The 23,753-nt window shown below is 40.1% G+C and overlaps 1 protein-coding gene and 1 long non-coding RNA gene across 51 annotated transcripts in view; one reads left to right on the top strand and one right to left on the bottom strand.

The window, feature by feature from the left end:
- The window catches only part of LOC123585606, a 191,415-nt gene that overhangs the window by 94,185 nt on the left and 73,477 nt on the right, over positions 1-23,753 (bottom strand). Inside the window, exons 5-6 of the long non-coding RNA XR_006706311.1 lie at positions 8,385-8,534; positions 7,123-7,252 (exon numbers count right to left, since the gene is read on the bottom strand). This is a non-coding gene — a long non-coding RNA (uncharacterized LOC123585606). The remainder of the gene's footprint in view (positions 1-7,122; positions 7,253-8,384; positions 8,535-23,753) is intronic.
- SORBS2 (sorbin and SH3 domain containing 2) overlaps positions 1-23,753 on the top strand; it is a 348,480-nt gene that overhangs the window by 315,754 nt on the left and 8,973 nt on the right. For 27 of the 50 annotated variants that reach the window (XM_045453715.1, XM_045453705.1, XM_045453723.1 and 24 more), the window contains 5 exons: positions 138-226; positions 1,825-1,871; positions 6,642-6,756; positions 6,846-6,974; positions 8,927-9,130. In XM_045453715.1, coding sequence (XP_045309671.1) covers positions 138-226; positions 1,825-1,871; positions 6,642-6,756; positions 6,846-6,974; positions 8,927-9,130 — 584 coding nt within the window. Of the gene's footprint in view, positions 1-137; positions 227-1,824; positions 1,872-6,641; positions 6,757-6,845; positions 6,975-8,926; positions 9,131-13,041; positions 13,804-15,288; positions 15,484-19,095; positions 19,204-23,753 lie in introns of all 50 variants that reach the window. The other 23 variants (XM_045453378.1, XM_045453373.1, XM_045453402.1 and 20 more) reach the window with 2 other exon arrangements.

The raw sequence follows: 23,753 nt of genomic DNA, 5'->3' as shown, positions 1-23,753 counted from the left end.
CTTATGTCTTACCGTGTCTTCCATTGTGCTATGTCTCTAAATCTGAAGGAGAAAACAGTTGCCACCAGGGACCATGGCTGAAAAAGGTCGGCTTTTGATTATGTGAACGCTCACTCTGACCCTGTCCTTTCCCACAGACCATGAGTCCCCTAGAAGTTACTCATCCACTATGACTGACCTGGGGAGAAGTGCACCGAGGGAAAGAAGAGGAACTCCAGAAAAAGAGGTAGTTTGTTCAATAGCACCGGAGTCTTTTTTTCTGCAACGTATTTGATAAAGCACTTGCCAGCCAGAGTTTTTTCCAAAACCAGTAAAGAGCCCAGATCAAGAACATAAAAATGATGAGAGAGAAACTAGAAACACCTTCCCTGGAGGTTGAGCAAAGGACTCAAGGCAGCACGCACCCCGACCCTAGCTGTAGATGTCCCCCGACCACGGTCCGGTTCCGGCAGCGAGGCCCCGCCGAGTCTTGACCTGACACCCGTGAATTAACAACCGTGCTCTGCGAGAGTGTTGAGCTGGGCTGCCCCACGGAGGAAGGAGATTTCCCAGTACAAATTTCGCCCCTGATGTAGAGGGGAGCTCTAGGTCATCTGTGTCGCAAATCAATACAAGTTCGACCTAATTTTTGCTGGCCTGCTTTTGTTGGGAAAATCACTTGGAAAAATCACTGCTCCTAGGAACCAGGTACCAGCTAGCTTTGTGCATGGTCCCGAGCCAGGGCTGGAGCTCAGGTTCACGCCGTCTTGGAGCCGTGAAGGTTTGACGGCAACTGAAGCTGGTCTGGGACTGGCAGCCGCTCCGGGAGAATCCCTACAGGTGTCTCCTGCAGCCCAGTACCCGTGGGACCCCCAAAGAAGTCAGGAATGTCCCATGCCTAACGTTCATGGAATCCCAAGGAAAGAGAGTGGGGTGAGGAGATAACTGAGAAGTAGAAAAGGCAGAGCTGAATCGGCTAGCTAGGGCGTGCAGGGTGATTGAAGGTGAGTGTGTGTCACATCTTATCACGACTAGAAGATGAATGGCCGATTTACCGTGTCGATAAAGAATTCCTGAACCCTCCAGGGAATGCAAGATGACCAAGCCTATACTTTGGGCCACACACTCGCTTCCCAATGAGAATTGGGCTAATATTTCTTTGCTACTATGTTAATAAGTGTTAGTAAAAAGGGACAATGGCTTCCTTCGTGACTTTTTCCAGTCTTTTTATTATGATTCCAAAGGAGTTGTGTTAACACATAAGACACAGGGCCACTGACCCAGGAAAAGCCAGAATTATACCTGGGACAGATCCCTCTGGAATTGTACCGCAGTGTTCATCTACCTTAGTTTCTTTTTTTTTAATTTTTTTAATGTTTATTTATTTTTGAGAGAGAGAGAGACAGAGACAGAGACAGAGCACAAGCCAGGTAGGGGAAGAGAGAGACGGAGTCACAGAATCCAAAGCAGGCTCCAGGCTCCGAGCTGTCAGCACAGAGCCCAATGGGGGGCTCAAACTCACAAGCTGTAAGATCATGACCTGAGCTGAAGTCGGACGCTTAACCAACTGAGCCACCCAGGCGCCCCCATCTACCTTAGTTTCTAAGAGGAAATAGGATATTCAGTAATTACGGTGAGCAAGCCATCTGTTACACTCCTGTTATAGCTTAAATACCTAAGTGAAGAACTAATTGGTTGACTTATGAATTGCATAGCGGGTTTACATTATATATGTTTACTCACTCCTTGTGCTTTCATTTCCCTTTAATTCACATGAAATTGCTTTCTTGTAAAAAAAAAAATCCAAATTTTAAGTTAGCACTAACTGTGTACCTTCCCTTTCAGAAATTGCCTGCAAAAGCTGTTTACGATTTTAAAGCTCAGACGTCTAAGTAAGTAAGATAAATATTCATTATGTGACTTAGGTTGGCTTTAAATACTTTGGTAATACTTTAAGAGGTAAATATTCTAATGGGGTGTATTACGCTAAGGTCTAAGTCCCAATTCAGCGAATTCAGCAATCAGCTGTAACTAATGGTTCCTTCACAATTAATTGGGATAGGGCTAATTCTATTTTCATTTGTAATTTTCTTGAGAAACACTGGGTTTTAAGTGACACTGAACATGCTAGTGCACCACGAGTTCAAAAGGATAGGGCAAATAAAACAGAATTAAGAATCTTATTTTCGGGGCGCCTGGGTGACTCAGTCGGTTAAGCGTCTGGCTTCGGCTCAGGTCATGATCTCGCAGTCTGTGAGTTCAAGCCCCACGTCGGGCTCTGTGCTGACAGCTCAGAGCCTGGAGCCTGCTTCAGATTCTGTGTCCCCCTCTCTCTCTGCCCCTCCCCCACTCATGCTCTGTCTCTCTCTGTCTCAGAAATAAATAAACGTTAAAAAAATTTTTTTTAAAAAGAATCTTGTTTTCTAGAAGTTTTGGGTCAAGAATAACATAAAAATACAGTGTTGGAGAATAATTAACACTCACTGGGAGAATTTGATAACACTTATTTATCCAACTATATCCAGGATAGTTTGTGGGATTGAGGGGTAGAACTGTGTACAAAGATTCTTCGAGTAATATCTCCATGTCTTAACACTCAAAACTTGGAGATCCTGAGCAAAATTGTCTCCCGTGGTCCTTTTTTTCTTTTTTCTTTTTCTTTCTTTATTTTTTTGAGAGAGAGGTGGAGGGGGGGAGAGAAGAGAAAGGGAGAGAGAGACAGAGAGAGAGAGAGAGAGAGAGAAAATCCCAAGCAGTCCCCACACTCAGTGCAGAGCCCAAAGTAGGGCTGGACCCCACAGGAGATCATGACCTGAGCTGAAATCAAGATTTGTACACTTAACGGACTGAGCCACCCAGGTACCCCTCCTCCTGCACTCTTTTGATGTTAGTGTTTTCAGACTCCTTTCTTGCAGTATTTTTTTTTAACCTTTGTCCTTAGGAACTTGTTCATCAGATGGGCATGTGGTTAAGAAAGGCTAGGGAGGGAGGCAGTCTCCCAGAAGTGTCATGGCCCATGTGTACAGACCTTATTTAAGAAACTTTGGTCTCCATTACAATTGAAGATATTGAAATCATTGTACATTGGCATTAAATTATCCTTTGTTGTTTAGACTGAACATATATAATATATATATAATACATAACAAAATACTTTATTCATTAAAATGCATGTTATATTAATAGTTCTAGAAACTGTCTCTGACATAAGACATGTAAAAAGATAAAATCACTCAGATTTTCGTAATGCTGCTGAGATGGAGAATGAACTAAATAGGAAAATGCTATTTAGAAATTAAGATGTTGGGGCACCTGGGTGGCTTAGTCAGTTAAGCATCTGACTCTTGGTTTCGATTCAGGTCATGATGCCACAGTCGTGAGTTCGAGCCCTGCATCAGGCTCTGTGCCTCTCTCTCTCTCTCTCTCTCTCTCTCTCTCTGTCTCAAAATAAATAACTAAATAAACAAACATTTTTAAAAATTAAAAAAACAGAATTTAAGATGTCAAACGTGGCTTAAATCGGGTATTTAAAAAAATCCCGACGAAAGCTTACATCTTTTTTCTTTTTTTGATGAGGTAAGTAACACCTGCTTCGTGTCTACCACCTTCTTGCCCTTATTACTGCTCTGTGGTTATGGGGCGACAATGTGTCTGATGCATGTCGATTTTATAAGCGAACGGTACAGAACATGTAAATGTCATTTCTTCTTTGTGACAAGCCATCAAAAGCTTTTTTAAATGTATGAACCCCTGAGGAATGACAGGGCATATGACACGGGAAAGGTATCCACCCAGGGCCCACCGCTTTTTGAGAAGGTTCAATAAAAAACAAGCCGTGAGAGAAAGGTGAGGTGTAGTGCAGAGGCGAGTGTTGGGGTGTTGATTGTGTCGCTGGATTTTGTTTGCTCCAGTTGCCAAGCCTGATGCCATCCTCCAAGGCCATGTCCCCCTGGTGAAAGCTCCGAGTCAGCAAGGGTTCCAGGCTTGCAAATGGCACAGCCCTCCTGCAGGGTTATCTGCACCCCCCCCCCCAACCTTTCACCAAATCTTCCTAAGCCAACAGGATCTAATTGTGTAAGGCTTCAGGGAAGTCGATTCAGTAATCATCCATGGAAGTCATCCCATAATGTTAGTAAAAAACAAAAACAAAAAATGTTTCCCACATACCATAAATACATTTATCTGACTGCCGTCCAGTCATATTCCTCTCGTTCTGTTTTTAGGAGATGTAAAGAGCACTCCCCAGTGTAGTTAACCTATTTGATACAAAAATCGAAGTTCTGGACGACTCACACAGCTTTAAAAGGCTCACACACCCAGAAGCACTGACTGTTAACAAAGGCCCAGCCACATTTTTACGTGCTTTTAATTAATAGCTAGATGTGGGTGCTTTTTTGTGCCTAACATCTTATAAACAAGAGACAGACATATCTGCTTTAAATAAACATCTGTCTTAAAAGCTACCTGTCTTTACCTGATGCAGAAAGTTTAATTTTTTAATAACACAGCTAACGATACAGCTCAGTAACTCACCAGACATGATGTCTCAATTGTTAAATAGGAAAAAGACATAAAACGTCATTTCCAGAGGTTGTCAGCGGCCACCATTCTAAAAGGGTTTGGGAGGGAGAAAGCAAGCTTACTATTATGGGACTCAGAAATTCTGGGTCTGAGACGAGAGGGACACAGTTTTGAAAACTGTTAAGTGAGATTTCTGTCCTTTATGTAGAAGGCTTAAAACGTTTAAATACAAGCCTTTAAAAATAGAAAAGATTTCTTTTCATATTTGAAAGAAAAAGTTTTCTCTAATTGACTTGTTTTTTAAAAAAAGCTAAGCTTCCTAGTCTCATTTCCAGAAACAAAACACACCTGGTACTCAGAAAGCTATTGGACTGCAAACATTAAATAGTTTGTTTTTTGTTTTCTACATCAGGCATTTGCATAAAAGAAGGGAGTGCTGTATTTGAATGCAAGACTCCTTGAATCTCCTCTGTCTTTAGGGTTACTGAAAATTTAACACACTTTCAGTGTGAAGATTTTAACACTTCGAACTGTGCAATAATTCTTTAATTAGCAACAGTTTTTTATTTTTTTATTTGAGAGAGAGAGTGCACACAAGTGGGAGGGGGTTCGGGGTGGGGATGGGGGGCAGTGCAGGGAGAGAGGAGAGAATCTTAAACAGGCTCTGTGCTCAGAATGGAGCCCAACTCGGAGCTGGATCCCACGACCCTGGGATCATGACCTGAACTGAAATCAAGAGCCGGACGCTTAACTGACTGAGCCACCCGGGCGCCCCTAATATGTAACAGTTTTTCAATTAATTCTTTTAATCAATGAGAAATACGCTACATCTGATATCCAGCTCTCTGCATGATCCATTCTGCACATATAAACGATCCAACTCAAGATTCTGAACTAAACATTGCAGAAGATTCCAGAATGGGGAGGCAGATGAGTAGGAAAGTAGGGCTCTTGGGAAAAGATGTGAAATAACTGTCCTCCGACAAAACGTAATTACGAGGGCAAAACAGCAAACAGACAGTTACCTGGATAATGAAGCCGTCAAAAACAGATGCAGGGAGGATGAGAAGGTAGGCATGAATTATCTAAAATAAGTAATGTTTTTATAGCTTAAAACTACATACCCACATCTACCTACTTAGGAAATAAGCAGGCATGTAGGTTTCTTCTTAGAAATAACCAAAATGGAAAAGCATAGATGGTGTCCTGAAAATACTTTTACTTTTTAAAAACAAAAGCTATAAAGAAGGCGGCAAGCAACCCGTGCATGTCTTTACACTTAAAACATGTTTATGTCTGTGTTCCATTGAAGAATAAAATCTTTTTCTTTTTTTTTTTATTTTTTTTTTAAGTTTATTTATTTTTGAGACAGAGAGAGACAGAGCATGAACGGGGGAGGGTCAGAGAGAGAGGGAGACACAGAATCGGAAGCAGGCTCCGGGCTCCGAGCCATCAGCCCAGAGCCCGACGCGGGGCTCGAACCCACGGACCGCGAGATTGTGACCTGAGCCGAAGTCGGACGCTTAACGGACTGAGCCACCCAGGCGCCCCTAAAATCTTTTTCTTTACACAAAATAAATTCCTTATCAAGATATGCCAGTTAAATAAATGCCCGACAACCAGCTTCCAAGACCTGTAAATAAAAATTTTTCTGATGATGGCACTTCGGTGCTAAAGCTACTTAGTCTCCTTATTGTAAGCTTTAGCACATCCAAAGGGGCCAGAAAGAAAGAGAAGTTAAGGTTCTGACTATCTCACTAGCTTCAGAATTAACAAGATCAGTGCAGAGCGAATCTATCATTACGCCAAGCCTAACAACTCCTCCACAGTAAACTAATGATTACACAGCAATAGTCCATCCTTGCCTTTCAATTTCATATCAGTTTGCCTGTGCCTTGTATCAAACACGAGGTTTCTATTTGTTCGGGTTTTGAAATCACTTTTAAAGTTATAAGTGAATGCTAAGGGTTTGCAACGAAAATCCTGATGTAACTGGGCTTGACAGTTTATTCCATACTGAAAGTACGTTTCTCAGCCAAATACAGATCAAGTGAGAGTGTTGATCTTAAGAGTAATGGCTACACATCAGGGGCGGGGGGGTGGGGGGTGGGGAACCAAACCCTGAAACGTGTCTCTTCCAGGGAGCTGTCATTTAAGAAAGGAGATACTGTCTACATCCTCAGGAAAATTGATCAAAATTGGTATGAGGGAGAGCACCACGGGAGAGTGGGCATTTTTCCCATCTCCTACGTGGAGGTAAGTCCTACCCCTTCCCTCTCCCATGGCTGCTGTTTCCAAAGTCGCCACAGATCAAGAAAGAATAGGTAACTTTTTTTCCCTCGTAGAAACTCATGCCTCCTGAGAAGGCACAGCCTGCCAGACCGCCTCCCCCAGCCCAGCCTGGAGAAATTGGAGAAGCTGTAGCCAAATATAATTTCAATGCTGACACAAATGTGGAGCTGTCGCTGAGAAAGGTACCCTGGCCGTTGTCGTCAACAGTGCTTTTGAAAGGCTGTGTATTTCCAAAACTAAAATAGGTTATCGATTTCCTTGGACGTTTCTGTGTTTCCCCCATGTGCTACAAAGGACTCTATGAGGCCACCCTGAGGCGCTGTTACCTACCGCTCCGTGTCCTTCCAGAAGAGGTCCCCTGGGGGATGCACAGCTTCTCAGAGAGACTTTCCCTCCAGGCTTAGCATGGCAGGTTCCACGTCTCCTCCAAGGGGCGCCTCAGGCTGAACAGCCAGGAGCTCTACACGTGGAAACATCAAAAGGAAAAGCACTTGCATACACTTCAAAATATTGTTTGTCCTGCCGCCTTATTATTCAAACTAAAAAAAAAAAAAAATGGGTGTTTCAACATTTACTTTTATCTTGGAATCCAGGAATGGTCCTAACGTAATGAAGGTACTTCTCCCTACAGAGCCTTTTTGAGGAGACATTTTTGTACAGGGCTGTTCCCCTGATCAGCCTTCTCTAGGCCTCATGACTGACCCAAATTTCACTAGCAACCGATCCAATTCTAGTATCTTAATAATATCAGGAAGAACTCTTTTTCTCATTTTTTAATGTTTAGTTATTTATTTTGAGAGAGAGAGAAAGAGAGGGCATGGGGGGAAGGGGTAGAGAGTGAGGGAGAGAGAATCCCAAGCAGGCTCCGTGTTGACAGAGCCCTATGTGGGGCTCGAACTCAGGAACCGTGAGATCATGACCTGAGCCGAAACCAATCACTGGATATTTAACTGACTGAGCCACCCAGGTGCCCCCAGAAAGAACTCTTTTTAATTTGTTCCTGCGCAGAAAGATCAAACGAACTATCTTCATGGTTTGCTAAACCATCACATTCGTTTATTTGAGGTGACCACGTGTCTGCACAGCGCATAGGCTAGAGAGTCACAAGCAGGGTGGTTCTAGAACTTCTTTGCCTACTGGCGAATCCCTTAGCCAGGGGCAAGGAAGGCAAACGACACAGTTCTTGTACCGGCAGAACCTCATCCCATTCTCCCTTCTCGGCCCTGGTTCTGCATCATCAACCCATTCTCCTCGTCTACCCTCCCAGCGGCAACACAACATTCCATGAACCATCCCGGCTGATGTTTCATACTATAAAGAGCAGCTTCTGCCAATGCAATTTATAGCTCCAGCAACAGCCTGGCAACAGCAGTGTGCTGCCCAGAAAATCAGTGCAATTTTAACATTAGGGAGATTTACTTCTCCTCAGTTATGTTCTGTGCAGAGGCCACGAACCAATCAGAATGGATAGTGAGTGGTGTTACACGATCTTGATCCAGACCAGGTGGGTGTCGGCCCTGGGCACAGCTGTGGATTATCTAGGGTACGTCCTTTGCCCCATCCTGCCAGCCTTACTCTTTGCTCCTGCTTACCACACGTAGATCAAGAAAGCAAAACGGTATGCCATTCAACTTCCTCCCTTCCGGAGCTTGACTTCCGTAATCCATTTCGGATACACAATCACAGCGAGCTGAGGTGCACTGTTTTGAAGCTCTTCCTGCAGAAGGTCATTTCCCCGAATCCTGTCAATGATAGGATAACGCTACTGTCATTGAGGTTTTCCCTGTTAAACTATTCTGCTTTTTAAAGTAACTGATACAAGTCATTTCACATGGTACCGGTGTGAACATGTGTAAGCCCATTCACACAAACCAAGCCTCCTTAGGGGAGATTCTAATGTCATCGATGAATGATTACGTATCGTACATGTTGATAATCTGTAATTGGGGAATGAGCTCAGAGCCTTCATTTTCATTCCCCTGACAAAAACAAACAAAAAACAACAATCATAACAACTGGAGGTATCAAACTTTCCCAGATGGAAAGCTATTGCTTATTAGAAACCATTGACAATTGACAGTTTTTATGTTACCACATCTGTATTTATAATGCATTTTCCTAATATTCATTGCAGGGAGATAGAGTTATTCTTCTTAAAAGAGTTGATCAAAACTGGTATGAAGGTAAAATTCCAGGAACCAGCAGACAAGGCATCTTCCCTGTTTCCTATGTAGAAGTTGTCAAGAAGAATACAACCAAAGGTGCTGAGGACTACCCTGACCCTCCAATACCCCACAGCTATTCTAGTGATAGAATCCACAGCTTAAGTTCAAATAAGGTAAGAAGACCTCCTAGCATATTAGTGTCATGTTTGGGAGCTTGATGCAAGATCATCGACATGGGATGTTAGGCATAGACTAAAACATCATACCTATTGCAAAGCGACAAAATGTACATGTTATGTTTCTGAGTGTGCGTGCCATGTCAAGTCAATATAATTGAATCTTTCTGAGGGGTGCTAGCACAAAGGTTTCATGCTTGATTTTGATAATTTTATCTTCAAAGTAAAATACTGAAAGAGAAAACATTAGCATCATAAAATCCTATATGATATACATCTGTATGTACGTATGCAATTATAGCTGCTTTTTGAAACTCAATTTTTTTCTGAAGCTTGATTTTATTTTTAGATATGCGTATTTTACATGGATTCTATGCAGGTGTAAGTAGTATATATAAGTATAGAATGTATTGATAGGTAGATAGATAGATCCCAAAATGGTTTATTTCAACAACACATGGTAATTGAGTTGACAAAATTCTATGAAAGTCTTGGGGTATTTTGATACAGAAAGAGAGAAAGTAAAAATCTTTAATTAAGGTCTGTAAGTCAGTTTGTTTATTAGTTTGAATGAAAATGTCATTGGTTCTTAGGAGTCCTCAAGTTTGTTTTATTAGGTTTAGGATGATTTCCACTGTCTCACTAGAGCCAGTAGCTAAAGATAATTACCTTTGTCAACATGTAGTTTAAAAGGGACTTTGCTTCCTGAACTGGTTGATTAGAAAAGGCTATTCCAAAAAAAGAAAAAAAAGAAAAAGAAAAGGCTATTCTACTCTCTTTACTCACAGTGTGAAGTTGTTCTTAATTTTCTATTGAATTATATACAATATGTTGTGTTCTTCTCATGGATGGTATTTAGGGATTTCTGTCTCCTTTTCATTGACTTTCAAGTGTAAAACTTTAAATTGCCAAGGAATTATTTCCAAAATATTGTAAGTACTTCCCAACATTTTAAACATTTTGTTTCCCATAACTTACTGAAAATTTTAACTGAGACCAAGGCTGGGACATGGAAAACTAAACCATTTGGCCCTAGCAAAATAACATCAACATCACAGACATGAAATCATTTCATGTCCCAAAGCAAGAGAGCATCCCCAGTGACCTAAACTACTCCTTGAAAATGAGTCTACAAGGATTTTACATATGTAAATGAGCTAAGAATCTACTATCCGAAGAGAAGCATTTTCTTTTAAAAGGGCATTTTATTTATTCTACTCTTTGAAGACTGGGTTTCCGTTGCAGGGTAATTGCTGTAAATCTCTTATCACTGAATAATAGAACGGATTGGCAACACTGGATAACAGAACGGTAATCAGATTGTGTCTGGTTGATAATAAAGTTTTCCAGAATCTTCTTTAGTAGGTTGACTTCACTACCAGAGCTTAGCTTTAGAGAGCAACATCCTTCCTTCAATAGTTCCTACTGATAAAAAGAAAATATCAGAACCTTCCACCATATATTTGTCTTATTTACCATTCAGTCATCTTAAAAAACTACCAGATGAATTTCAAAGCAACTGTACCTTCAAACAAAATATTATAAGAAAGAATAGGCATTTATCTAGAAAGCCTTATTTAATATTTAAGAAATTCTTCCATAATGTCTTAATTAATACTGGCAATGTCATACTGTAGATCACAGTATTTTAATCCTTGTTGTGGATATGATTTAAATGTATTTTCAGTTTCCTAAACTTTCTCTTAGAATACCAGATTTTACGTTTTATAAATAGAGAAATTTCACTAAGAACTAATTAGTGTTTTATTCTCACTGCTGGGAAGAAAATATGTTGAAAAGCTTATGTCCATAATTTGAAAAAACAAAAAATGCTTAATGATTTCGACCCATCTGGTAATCTATGATATCATTGACTTAATAAGGGAAACTTCTCACTAGTGTTGAACTGGATCATTTTCAGAAAAAGAACCATAATATACTTCTAAGCCATGACATCCAAAATACACGAAATGTTATGTATGCTATTTTCTAACTGGTATTTGCAAATAGAGGAAAGAACTCATTGACTCATGCATCACTCTGACACATTCAAATCACACTTCCTGACATACTATCTTTATTTTAGGGGAGATCCAAATGGAAGTTGATACCATTTCTGATATTTCTGCTTTTAGCGTAGTTGAATCCAATTCGAATGCTTTAGGGAGGAAAGGTAATTATGTGATTTTTGTATTATAGGTATATTTATGTTATGTAGGTATCTCAGATACGGAATTTGGCTTTTTGTAGAAGCAAGTCCATTGTAAAGCTAAGCACTTGGAACCTGTTAACATGTATACTGGCAACCGTCGTGGTAACAGCACCGGAGTAGTGGCAGTAATAGTGACAGTGGTAGTCATGACAACAGTGGGATTGAAAGATCTTTCTTCCTTGTCTACATAGTATTCCTGACCATGAGAGAAAATGAAAGCGAAAAGTAATCATCTAGAATTCTTATGCGTTTCACAGGGTTTCAAAATCTGTTATTCTGTTGCATAACAAAGAGCATAAGCTAGAATGCTGGCCAATAAGAGAATTTCTCTAGACTATGAAATGAGACTTAGGTAATTTCTGTCTTACTAAAAACTGAACATAGACAGGACCTGCTAGGGGTGGCTATCTATCTAGTAACAGACCACATGTGTAGTATCACTTTACATCAGGTGCCAGGCGGACGAAAGACCACCTGAATCTTCTGTTAGGATGCTCACGTGAGTTTTGTGACTCTTTGGCTTATACACCCCCACCCCAAGGTGACAGGACATCATATTTCCTTTAAAAAAATAGCTAAATAAATTGTATTAATGCCCCATTCCTGTTAAAGGACACAGAAGTCAAAAGTTAAGTGGCCTTAGGACCAAGAGTGCCGAGTGCATGAGTGAGGTCTCATCCTAAACAACCAACGAGAAAATGCATCTCCAAAATCTTCCAGACCCAAACCATCTCCCTGGAGAGAATGACAGTAAAATGCCATCCACCGGACTGTCAAGGCCTTCCTACGTATAGCATGTAGCATTCTTCCCAGTTCAGCAATAGAATGTCTTAGAATGTTTCTAGGCAGCCCTTCCAGAACTACTTTGAAGGAATTTCCATTACCATTCTGTGTTGTTCAATATATCCAAAATATACTGATAATAGTAAGATCCACTGAGGTATATTTTTACTTCAGGAGATTAAGTTTCATAAATTATACTCCACAGGTTTACATAAAAGAATGGGAGTCCTAGCAGAAGTTTACTCCCGTTAAAATCATATGTTCCCTTTCTATGTAAACATTTACTTTGGGTTTTTTAAACCTTGAAGTAGTAGTTATCTTTAGTTTCATTCTGATCGGGGGTTTCTGTTCTTGGAAAATATTTTTCAGAATTGATTCACTGGGAAATGTATCCATGTATAATGATGTAAAAATATTTTATGCCATACGCTATAATTACGTTGCAAAACATAAGTGAAAAAATCGTGGAAGTTCAAAAGATTTGGCACTCTTACAGGCAGAAAGAACAGGAAACAAATTCAGGGAATAAGAAAAGGTTTCGTTATTGGTTTTCATTTTACAGGAACATTATTTCAGAGCCATATGTGAAGCCTAGTTTAAAAGAGCTAATCCGCTAGATAAAATCACTTAGGGATTCACTGTCTGACCTTCTTATCTCTACTACAGCTTTACCTTATCATTTGACACCTGAGACCCCTTCCAAGTACTAGGAGAGTTTCATTGTTCAGATAACCTTCCAGTTAACATGCGAAGGATTTTATTTAAATTCCGCAAAAATATCCACAAATCGAGACCACGGCGTAAAATGTTTCTATTTATTACCACCACTTCCCTGCATTTCTCTGTCTCTGTGTTTTGATGTATGATTTTCTTGGTTTACATTTTAACCTTATAATCCCTGCTCATTTCTAAGTTGGCTTTCAGTGAACCAGCCCCTCCTCCCACGCACAAAGCTTCACCGGGCTCAGATAGAACAGCCCAGGGGCGGCTGCGTCTGACAGCCGAGTGCCCACCGGCAAATCCTTTGACCCCAACACCGCCTCACTCTCTGGACGATTTCTTGGATGAATTGGAGAAGCTTGGTGCTTTAACCTTACCAGCCGACCAAGCCAAACCAAATATCCTAGAGGAGATCATCCTCGAGATTAAGGAGGAGCCCTCAGATCTCCTCCCCTTGCCTCCAGCATCTGCACCTGCCAAATCCCCTTCTTCTCTGCTGCCTTTCCCCCGCTCAGGGGTGACCTCAGCTGCAGTCCGGCCTTCTGAGGCAACACCACTTCAAGATCCCAGAAAGACAACTCAGAACAAATGTGCAGGTTTGACAAAAATACGAAAGGGCTTTGGAGGCCCTGAGAAAGTACCCGAAGTCCTAGGTGACAAGTTTGTGGCCTCTGCACACACTAATGTGGCTCCCTTGCCCAAAAGTCTCCCCGCCATCGGAGAGGAAGATGAGGATATCTATGAGGGGTTTCTGTCAGGCATCCGAAGAGGGCCAGAGTGTCGAGAACCGGATGCCTTGTGGTGTGCCCGCGAGGGCACAGAGGTGACACCAAGCCTGAACATCGAAGAGGAGGAAGAAGAGAGGCAACCTGACTGTTTAAAATATCCAGTAGCCACCCCCACAGACCCTAGGATCCCTAAGGAAGACAGCAGTGCAGTGAAAACCAGTACTGAGGTATTTTAACCTTGCCTAATTACCAAAGAACTAACCCGTCTTAACTATATTTAGCTAGTACAGTTAATCACATTACTAAACGTCAATTTTGGCATTGCCCTAAGAGGCTTCCTCCTAAGAAACACAAGCACTACGTAAGTTGGGGGTGGAGGGGCGTATGGAAACTCACCAAATTTTAGTAAGATGATGTAAATGTCTGATGTCATTCCATTATTTGTTTGTGACTAGAAATTCATATTTTAAACAGTCTATAATTGATAGTCTTCCTGACTTTTTGTTATTAATAATGATAGCTACATAGTTGAACTCTTACTGAGTATCAGACAGTGTTCTAAGAACTCTTCGTCAATGAGATGGGTTATATTATTAGCCCCACTTGAGAAATTAGAAAACTGATACACAGAGAGACGAGTCCAATTCCAATGGCAGTTTGTAAAAAGGGAGAGAGACAGAACCAAAAGGCACGCCGGTACCCTTTTAACTCTCGGAAGAAATAATTTCTTTAGGTTGGTGACCACTTAAGACTACTGATGCATTTTCATCTTACAAAGAATCTTGAGCAATGATTTTCATTAGTAAAGAGGGGACATACCCTAAATCTTTAGTTTGTAAATTTTTCTCTTAAGACAAAACAAAACTTCATTTCTCACATATATGTAACCTGTAATTTAGAAAGAAAATACGATTACTGGCAAATACTGAAATTAGGAAACAAAATGTTTTATATCATGCTACTCTGCAGTCACTTTCCCCCATGGATCGTCTATTTTAAAATCTTAGAAAACAAAAATAATTTTTAAAATCCCATAGTTTTCTATTAAGACCTTGCCAATAACAAATATAGAGGCACGTGGCCTGTACTATAGGACGTTCTTGGGCTTAAATAATGATCAGTGACCATGAGACCCCTGGACATCCACAAAACCCCGAGGCTTGGCTAGTTCCTCAACCAGGAGAGAAAAGGTCATCTGTACAAAGAACCCAGCCATGACTGTATTTGTATAAAATAAAACAAATACACTACTTAGTAAAAGAGATCATTCATTACAGAAAGTCAAGCATGTTTCTAAGTCAGTTATTCAAATAGCTGCTGGCACACATCAGTTCCCCGGCTTTGTAACTAACCAGCTAGAAATCGTAATCTACTTTACAAGCAAGTAACAAAGAGTCATTACAGGTTTGTAGTTTTTCCCTCATGTTTAGAAGCAGCCATCCTGTAAATATATTCTAAAATTGTAGACTATGGGGGGTTCTTCTGTCCAGCCACCCACATCAGAAAAATGATCACACTCACTGGGGATTTTGAGTCAAATTCGAAAGAAAAAGTTAAGCAAGAATTTAAAGCAAGAATTTGTCATAAATGTCGCTTCCCAGGGCATTTGGTAACTTGAACATTATTCAACGTTGGGGGATATTCTCTAAAGACCACATAACCTCATTCTGGGCACAAGTGTAATCACATCTTGTCTTTCCTCAATCTTTAAGCCGCCTTCATTTTCTCCGGGAGATCGAACGTCTACACCTTTTCCCAGCTGTGTCCTTCCCTCCCTTCCTTTCCATTCTCCCTGGGCCTCTGTCTCTGACTTGGCCTCTACACTTTCTCAGACTACCCAGCCCTACACACCTCCCCTTCTCCCTAAATACCCTTATCAACAGGAGATAAATTCACCAAAATTAAAGGTAACTGCATCCCGAGTGTGGTTTATTGCATGCCTTTAAATGAATTTTATTAATTAGATGTATTTAGATTTGTGCCATCTTACAAGTTCTAAGAAGTCGTGTAAATATTGGTTGCTAACGTTTAACATCATTGGCATGGCCTCTATCCCAAAAATTTAAAAGACACGCTTGCATACCCAAACTCAATTTTACATAGAAAAATAAAAAGCAATCATTAGGTATTTTTTTGGAGAACCATCCCATTCAAAGACATCAGCTTGGTGCCTGTCATCTCCTGTCACTTCTCAGTGGGCTCACTGCCTCCCACGTTTCTCACCCATCAGCAGGTTCAGCAGAGCCCGAGGGCAGGATGATCTTCAGTACTGTCTTGAGCTCTATTCTTCCACAAAACTGAAGTAAATTAATGAGGATGCAGGAATGATACTTCCCTTTGTTAACAGTTAACAAAGCACCCAACTCAGAGCCTTGCGGGCTGGCAGTTCTCCTAATTTTCAACTCCCCATAAGGACACCAGTAAAAGAGACTTTCAAAAAATTAATGACTGGCCCTGGAAAGACATTTAATGACAACCACAGCATGAAATGACTCCATCACAGAAAAGCTTGGCTTCTACAATCAGCATGATCCTGAAATCTCTTCCTTTAGACAAAAGGTGATAGACTTCAAATAATAACCCATCCTCACATCCAATGTTTTGAATGTGAATGAGAGCCTCTGCAGTTAAGGGAAAACTCAAAGGCTCTGGTAGAGTCGAGTTTCTTTACCAGGAAGCACCGACACCAGAGAAATGCCATCTGCACGATACTCCCAACTCCCATCACTAACCCCATCCAACAAAATAGTCCAATGTGAATGTGAATTCATCTTATGTGTGAAAGGAATTTTTGAAAAAGTGGAATAGTTTAAAGACTAGTTGCTCTTTGCCCTTTGAGATTTCATTTTGGCCGGCATGAAATAATTAGGAAATCTTAAAAATAATAATACTTTAGATATTATCTAAGACCAAGAATTTGCCCCGCCCCCCCCCCCACCCCCATTCCTTCTGTGGTCCTCTTTTTAAGGCCAAAGTATTTATTCCCTGGCTTTCCCTACTTGTTCTTTAGCCCTTAAACTTAGTCAATAAATGGCTAAATAACTTTAGAATCAGTTTGGATTTTTAGAATTTAGAGAGAGAAAGATCACTCACTGCCATTGTACTATCAAGGACAAAACCAAGATTTATGCAAGTTCATTCTTCAAGAACCAAGCTCACTGATACACACGTTAGGTGTCAGTTGTTTGCAGAATGGTATGAGAGAATGGACATAATTACAATAACAATGTTTCCAAAGAATACTTTTCATAACTACATCAAATAACTAACTCCAGAAAAATGAAGTGGTTTTTTTCTCTATTTTATCTCATACTCAAGAGCAAATGATAACTTTCAATCCCCCACTGAGTTTTTGAAAACCTTATAAATGTCTTTTTCTATTCATTGGAAAGATATAAGTTGATGAATTCATTGGTGCTTATTGTAAATATAAATGCAAATTGAAACAGCTGCAAATCTCAGGCCATTATTATAGTTTAACCCCACGTCTGATACTGATAAACTGTGGAGGCTTGAGTCCTCTAAGAAGCCTTCCTATGTCTTCCATTTCAAGAATGTTACACGTTACGCTCGTTACCAAGAAAGTAACCCTGCACTAAAAGCAAAGATAAAATAAAATTTTAATAATGTTTTAGAAGGTATAGCATAGTATGCATGAATCATTACACTTTTATCAATCCCTATCAACCATTTAATGCACTTTTATTCTTTTAATAAAATTTAATGCAATTTTACTCCTGTGAAGTATCTTCTGAGACAATGTAAACCTGTCATATCCAAACCAAAATCTTCCATAAATGCAAAATTCACCAACACGTTATAGATGACAGAAGGCTGAAAATGTACATATAAATTATGAGCAATATATAAATCAGAAACCAATATTTTCTCTTCTATTTTGAACATCTTTTTTTAAATAATGGTTTTGCATAATAAAAATTATCATAATTCTCAGTTCTCCTATAAGCCAAACTTCCAATTCCATCTAAGAGACTTATGGCATGTGGACTCTTTATGAAGAGATAGAAGGACTCTTCTTTGGGCTTCTTCCAAGAAACTCAATTTTTGTGGGCCCACTGGGAAGTCTCCTCACTCTAAAGCCATCCCATCAGAGAGTGACCCCCTTGAGCACGGTTTCCAACATGGAATTAAGCCCTGATTCTTCCTCATATGTTCAAATGATCTTTCCAGCTGTTTGTCCACATCATTCTAACAGCTAAATGTCTTTTTCCTCTATGAGCCTTGATGTTTGTAGAACCCCTCCCCGCATCAGTCGAAATGGGGACAGCTGCTGTGCCAAAAAACTCAAAATAACAACAGCTTAAACAACATACAAGTATATTTCTCTGGTACCTAAGTGTCGGGCATGCAGGGCTGGTGTGTGGCTCCAGAATCATCAGAAAACCCAGGAGATTCCATTTTATTTTTGCACATCATCTCCCCAGTGAGAAGCCTCCACCGCCTGGTCCAAAGTGGTTGCACCAGCTCCCGCAGCCCCTTCCTATTGTGTATCCCGTCTGTCAGAACTTATCACATGAGCACATTTAGATCCAAGGAAGACTTTATTCAGAAGGTCCATGTGCTTATCAGGATTCTAGGACGGAGGACAGACAAGAAAAGAATGGATGCTGGAACACATCAAGCATTCTCTGCCATAACCCTTTAGAGAAAAATGCTTCACGCATTTCGTATCCACAGACTGCAGATTTGAGGTCAGTCATTATAAAAACTTTCTTCAGTAAGAGTTTAGAAAATCATGTTTTTATTGAAGAGTCTTTCTCTAGTCCCGCTGAAGTTCCCATAAGGGACTCAAATACTTGTCAAGGACAAGTGGTAGATCCTGTCCACTACTGGAAAGAAAATAAAGCATACTCACACACAAGAAAGGTTAGCTTATTCACTGTCCTATTAAAAATCTTACTTTGGAAGAACGCCAAAATCGTCCCAAGGTGGCGTTAGGACAATATTCAGTATTTAATTATATTTCACCATTTTCCCCCAGAAAAGCCGTGTTTTCTTCCTATGTGTTTTGTCAGAAAATTTGCCCCGACAAGCAATTGAGACTTTTTATGAAACTTTATGGGTATTGAGTGAAATTTCCCTCTATTTTACCTTGCATCTACTCAAATGTGCACACACACACAAAAAAAACCCAGGTCCAATCTGAGGGTGTCTTGAATCCCACTGTTAAACATTCTATTAGAGACGTACAAATTCTTGTATGTGTTCTTAGCCATCGATATCGCACTCAAACATCTTCTTTATGCCAGCTTCTCTCTGTAAGTCTTTCTCTGCTGTGCCTGTTGAGTTCCGTATGAAAGCGGCACCTGACGCCTGTGGCGTGAAACCTACAGGCAGCCAGAAGAGCTGTCTGCAGACTGGTGAACCCTTCCCGCTCTGCTGCTATGCAAGAGTTTGGCATGCTGCGTGCGTGTGCATGAAAAAACAAAGCAGGAAAGCTTCTCCTGAAGGCTGTAAACCGAAGACAAGAACTAACTAACCTCTTATGGCTTTTCCAGGCTGACTTAAAAAGCGAGATATTTGTCTTGGGTAAGCCTCCGCGTAGCCCAGTGATGTCTAGGAGACACTGCAGCTCACCTGTCAGAGGGCTCAGCGGTTCCCACAGGGTAGGGTCAGAACGCCCCACCTTGAGCCAGGCACCCTGGCCATTCGCCCCCAGTGGGTGGCTCCTCCTTAACTGTCATTGCTGTGCTTTGCCCGTAAAGTAGGGCCAGAGGTACCCTTGAGACAAAGTGACCCCAACCATGATGAGCTATGAAATCAGATCAACACAAAAATCCTCTGCTGTCTTTAAGCAATGTGTTTTCCTTTTGTGTGTGTGTGTGTGTGTGTGTGTGTGTGTGTGTGTGTGTGTGTGTAAGCTTTCCAAAATCCAAAAAGGTCTGACGAGATTCTCATGGGACAAAGGAGGGCGTAGCGTATGTCGTCTTCTACGTCCGTCTCAGGCTTCCGCGTTCTCTGTAAATCGCTGTTTTCCAGTCACGGTTTTTAGTGCGAAGAATAAGGCTGCTCCCAAATCATATACTGAACTCGCACGCTTCCAGTGATGTTTGCTTCTGTGGCATTCCGTTTATTTCAGTTCCTTGTTTTGTTTTGTTTTTCCCTTTAAATCCACGATTCTTGTTGCGAAATACCCTGTTGCTCTGGGGATGTGTGCTACATTCACTCCATGACGCTTTTTAAGCCAATGCTACTGCCCTGGACTCCAGATACTCCCAGGCTCTTGACAGCTTGGATTGAATTTAAAGGTGAAATTACTTTTCCCTGTAACTCTTTGGTTCTGTAACATCACATCAAAAGCGCTTTCCTATGAACGGGTTGTAAATGGTATTATCAGTTCTGGGGAAGGCAGCCAAGGCTTGTAGGGATTTCCATCTCCTCAAAAGTCAGTCTTTTCACCATTTCTATTTGATAAACCCTGGTTTAACCTCACCTGGTCTATTACATGACTATGCTTTGCAAATATTTAAGGGCCCAATTGATTGCAAAGAGGATTTCCTTTTCTACTTTCAAAAAATGTAGATACCTCTCTGTGTTTATGCCAATTTTGTGCTCTTTGCTTTGCATAATGAGACCTCACTTTGTTTCTGAGGTAGAGATTTGGGTTGCCATAGAGAAAGAGGAATGTTGATTTGAAGAGATTCTTAGACTCACTCACACAAGGGCCTTCTAGAGCCAAAACAAAAAGAAAGATTTTTCCACAATTAATGTGGCCCAGTCGTAAATTTCCCATGGGTCAATGAGATGCTATGTTTTGGGTCACCTCAAGTTTTTTTTTTTTTCTTTGCCAGGTGTATACATTATGTACTTATATGTGTTTGTGTGGAACATACATTTTCTATATTCTTTAGATTCCTCCAAAGTTGTATACCATCATTTAAGAAGGAAAAATAATCCTATAAACATAAACATGGGACTGTTATTAGGGGAATGTCATCGAATTCTGGCTGGCAAATACTACACCTAACATTTTCTGGAAAAAAATTGACTGAAAAACTCTAGAAGTGCTTATAACTCTTTCAAATATTCTTCCACATTAGTATTTAAAGTAACAGCCAATCCTCACTCAAGAATTACCAAATGCTAGATAGAGCTACCAGAAATGCCTCTGCCGAAGCACAGATAGACAAATGGCTTCTGGACAGACTGCATCTCTCATCTGAGCTAGGCAAGTAGATGTTTTACTGAAACCAGAGATTCTAGGATATTTCAGACCAGTTCCCTTATGGTTAGGTTGGTTCTGGCTTTGAATATTAGCGTGTGCTTAAAACTTGTCCCATTTGTATCTGCTTTTGATAACTTAAAAAAAAAATAGCTACACTAAAAGAGAGAGAAAGAGATCTTCTCTCAAGAATTTAAAACACGGGAAGGGAAGTAGGTAGTCAGAAAGACACATGAATATCTATTCCACAGCGTTCTGTGGTCTTTAAAGTAGCCTTTCAAAACGAATCCAGGCTGAAGGAACGAACTTTGTGAGAGAGCTAGCTGTCCGAAGGCAGAAACTTTTAGCGTGTTGCTTCCACTAGTCACCATTCGGTGGCAATAGAGCGCAAACATGTTACAGATTTTTTCCTCAAGGTTTGTGCCTTATAACACCAGGGCGGGGGAAAGGCAAAAGATAGTCTCCTAAGGTCATTGGCTTGAGTATCCATATAGAACATAAACACCTGCCTAAAAGACAAAATAAGGATGCTGATCCACCTAATCCATCACAGTCATCTTTTACTATGAGTGCCAGTCAACATTTTAATTCTGTTTCTTCTTTTTACTTACTTGTGATTTAAGAAATGATCTTTGACTTCGGGTTCACTGATCTGAAAAATGAAGCTGAATTGTTACCATGACTGTTTTTACAGGACTGGGACACTTGAGAATTAATTGGCACAGCTCTCTGACAACAGAGGGTTAACGTTGATGAGGGCACCTATACATAACGGAGGAAGTGTGTCTGTGGGAACGGACTCCCTGAGGGGGACGAGATTCTAATCACCATCCTGACCAACTCTTTGGTTTTAGAGAAAAGGAAGCTCAGGCACATATCCAAGGCTACCTTGGTAGTCAGTGCCAATACCATGAAGACAGGAATGTGCCCTATTAATGCTACTCGTTCCTCTATGGACCACATATTTTTTAAATAAATTAATTCAAATACTGTAGCTAGTCACATTTCCTCAAAACTGGTTCCTAACTATCCAGATTCATACGGAGATGATTCCTGTTAAAGGTAAACTTAGAAAAGTTCCTGAAGTCACCAAGATAATAGTGCTAATAAAGGCTGCGATAAATCTTGGCCTGAGCATGTGAAAAGTATAGAGACCTGGTAACTCAGAAAAGGGGGTGGGAGGTTCATTAAAGGCTGTAAAGGAAGAGAAAAGACATACCGCGAAGGATTGGTAAAAACAAGGACGTTACTGGCTGGCTCGCCCAGGAACGTGAGTCCCCTTGAGACATAGACACCTGTGGCATTAAGGGAGCCACATACTTCTGGCAACAGCCCCATGTTCCCAGTTGTCAAAGGGATGATTCATTTAAATAACTTATGGTGTGAGTCAAATTAAAGGAATTAAAGTAGAATTGTAATGATGACAACAAAAGGTCCCATATGGACTTTAAAAGTAGATTGTTTTATTTCAATGAACAATCTGATTTTTAAAGCCATATTTAGGGGCACCTGGGTGGCTCAGTCGGTTAAGAATCTGACTTCAGCTTAGGTCCTGATCTCATGGTTCGTGGGTTCGAGCCCCATGTCAGGCTCTGTGCTGATAGCTCGGAGCCTAGAGACTGCTTCAGATTCTGTGTCTCCCTCTCTCTCTCTGTTCCTCCCCGCCTCGCACTCTGTGTGTGTATGTCTCTCTCTCAAAAATGAATAAATGTTTAAAAAAATTAAAAAATTAAGTCATATTCACATTTAACAGAAAAGAGCAATGAAATTCGACCTCCCAGATTTACCAAGCACCGGATGCCATGATAGAAAAGTAAAACTTTTACTCAACTTAAAAATATTAGAATGACTTAAACATGTAGAAAGAGCACAACGAAATACATTTTACAAAACATTTTCTCTGAAGATAAGAAAAGATCATCAGATGATATTTTCTTATTTATAACTTTGTTCTGCACTGTAACTGGTGCTATGATGTTTTTGCGAGACAACAGTAGCTGTCCTTGAATGGGCTTTGAAATCCAGCATTTTGATTTTTTTTAATTCCATTTTTAAATTTTTTTGAGCGATTAACATGAGCATTTTCAATATCATGTGGCTTGAATGTATAATCTTTGGCCAGAAATTTTACTCCTGGAAGTGTGTTCTAAAGAATGTCCAAAAGAAGTAAATAATCCTGTGTATAAAAATGTTTATAGCATTGCTGCTTATGAACGTGTAAAAAGGCTAGACTAACCTTAACTTCGAAAACAAAAAAGAGAAATGGTTAGGAAAACTAAAAAAATATATCTACACCAACGTGAGGGCATATTATTCTGCAGTGGCTTAAAATGAAAAAGAAGACTAGACAACTATCAGAAAATATTAATAGTAATTGATATATATGTATTTTATTTCTGCATAAAAGTTATATATATATGATTGGATGAGGATTTGAAGAAATTTAATAGGATAGAGGCTTGTGGATGGCTTATATTTATTTTACATATAATATTTACTTATTTATATTTTTATGTATGTATTATTTAGATATAAGAATTATAGAATTATTCAATATATTTATATTGAATTAAATGGCCTTAAAATGGTTAGACAATGGTTTAGTTTTGACTTTTCTTAAAATAGTATATTTTATCATTTTAATAATACATACATTGCAAGTAATTTTATATTGATTTATAGAAGTTTTGTATTCTTAAGCCATACACGTTTCCAATCATTTCCATCCACTCTGTAGTCTTAGGTTTATATATTCCATGCACAGACTGCTGAGTGAAATTTCTAAAAAGTAAACACTTCCAATTAATAGACTGAATGCTTAAAGTTTTAGTAATGTAAGTGCCTGGTATCCTTTTTTTTTTTTTTTTTTTTTAATGGTTATGTATTTTTGAGAGAGCACAAGCGGGGAAGGGGCAAAGAGAGAGGGACAGAGGATATGAAGCGGGCTCTGTGTTGACAGCTGCCAGCAGTAAGTCCGATGTGGGGCTCGAACTC

This window comes from Leopardus geoffroyi, chromosome B1, assembly GCF_018350155.1.
Source record: "Leopardus geoffroyi isolate Oge1 chromosome B1, O.geoffroyi_Oge1_pat1.0, whole genome shotgun sequence".
Taxonomy (NCBI): domain Eukaryota; kingdom Metazoa; phylum Chordata; class Mammalia; order Carnivora; family Felidae; genus Leopardus; species Leopardus geoffroyi.
Note: the sequence above shows the minus strand (reverse complement) of the source record. Positions and strands in the feature narration are given on the sequence as shown.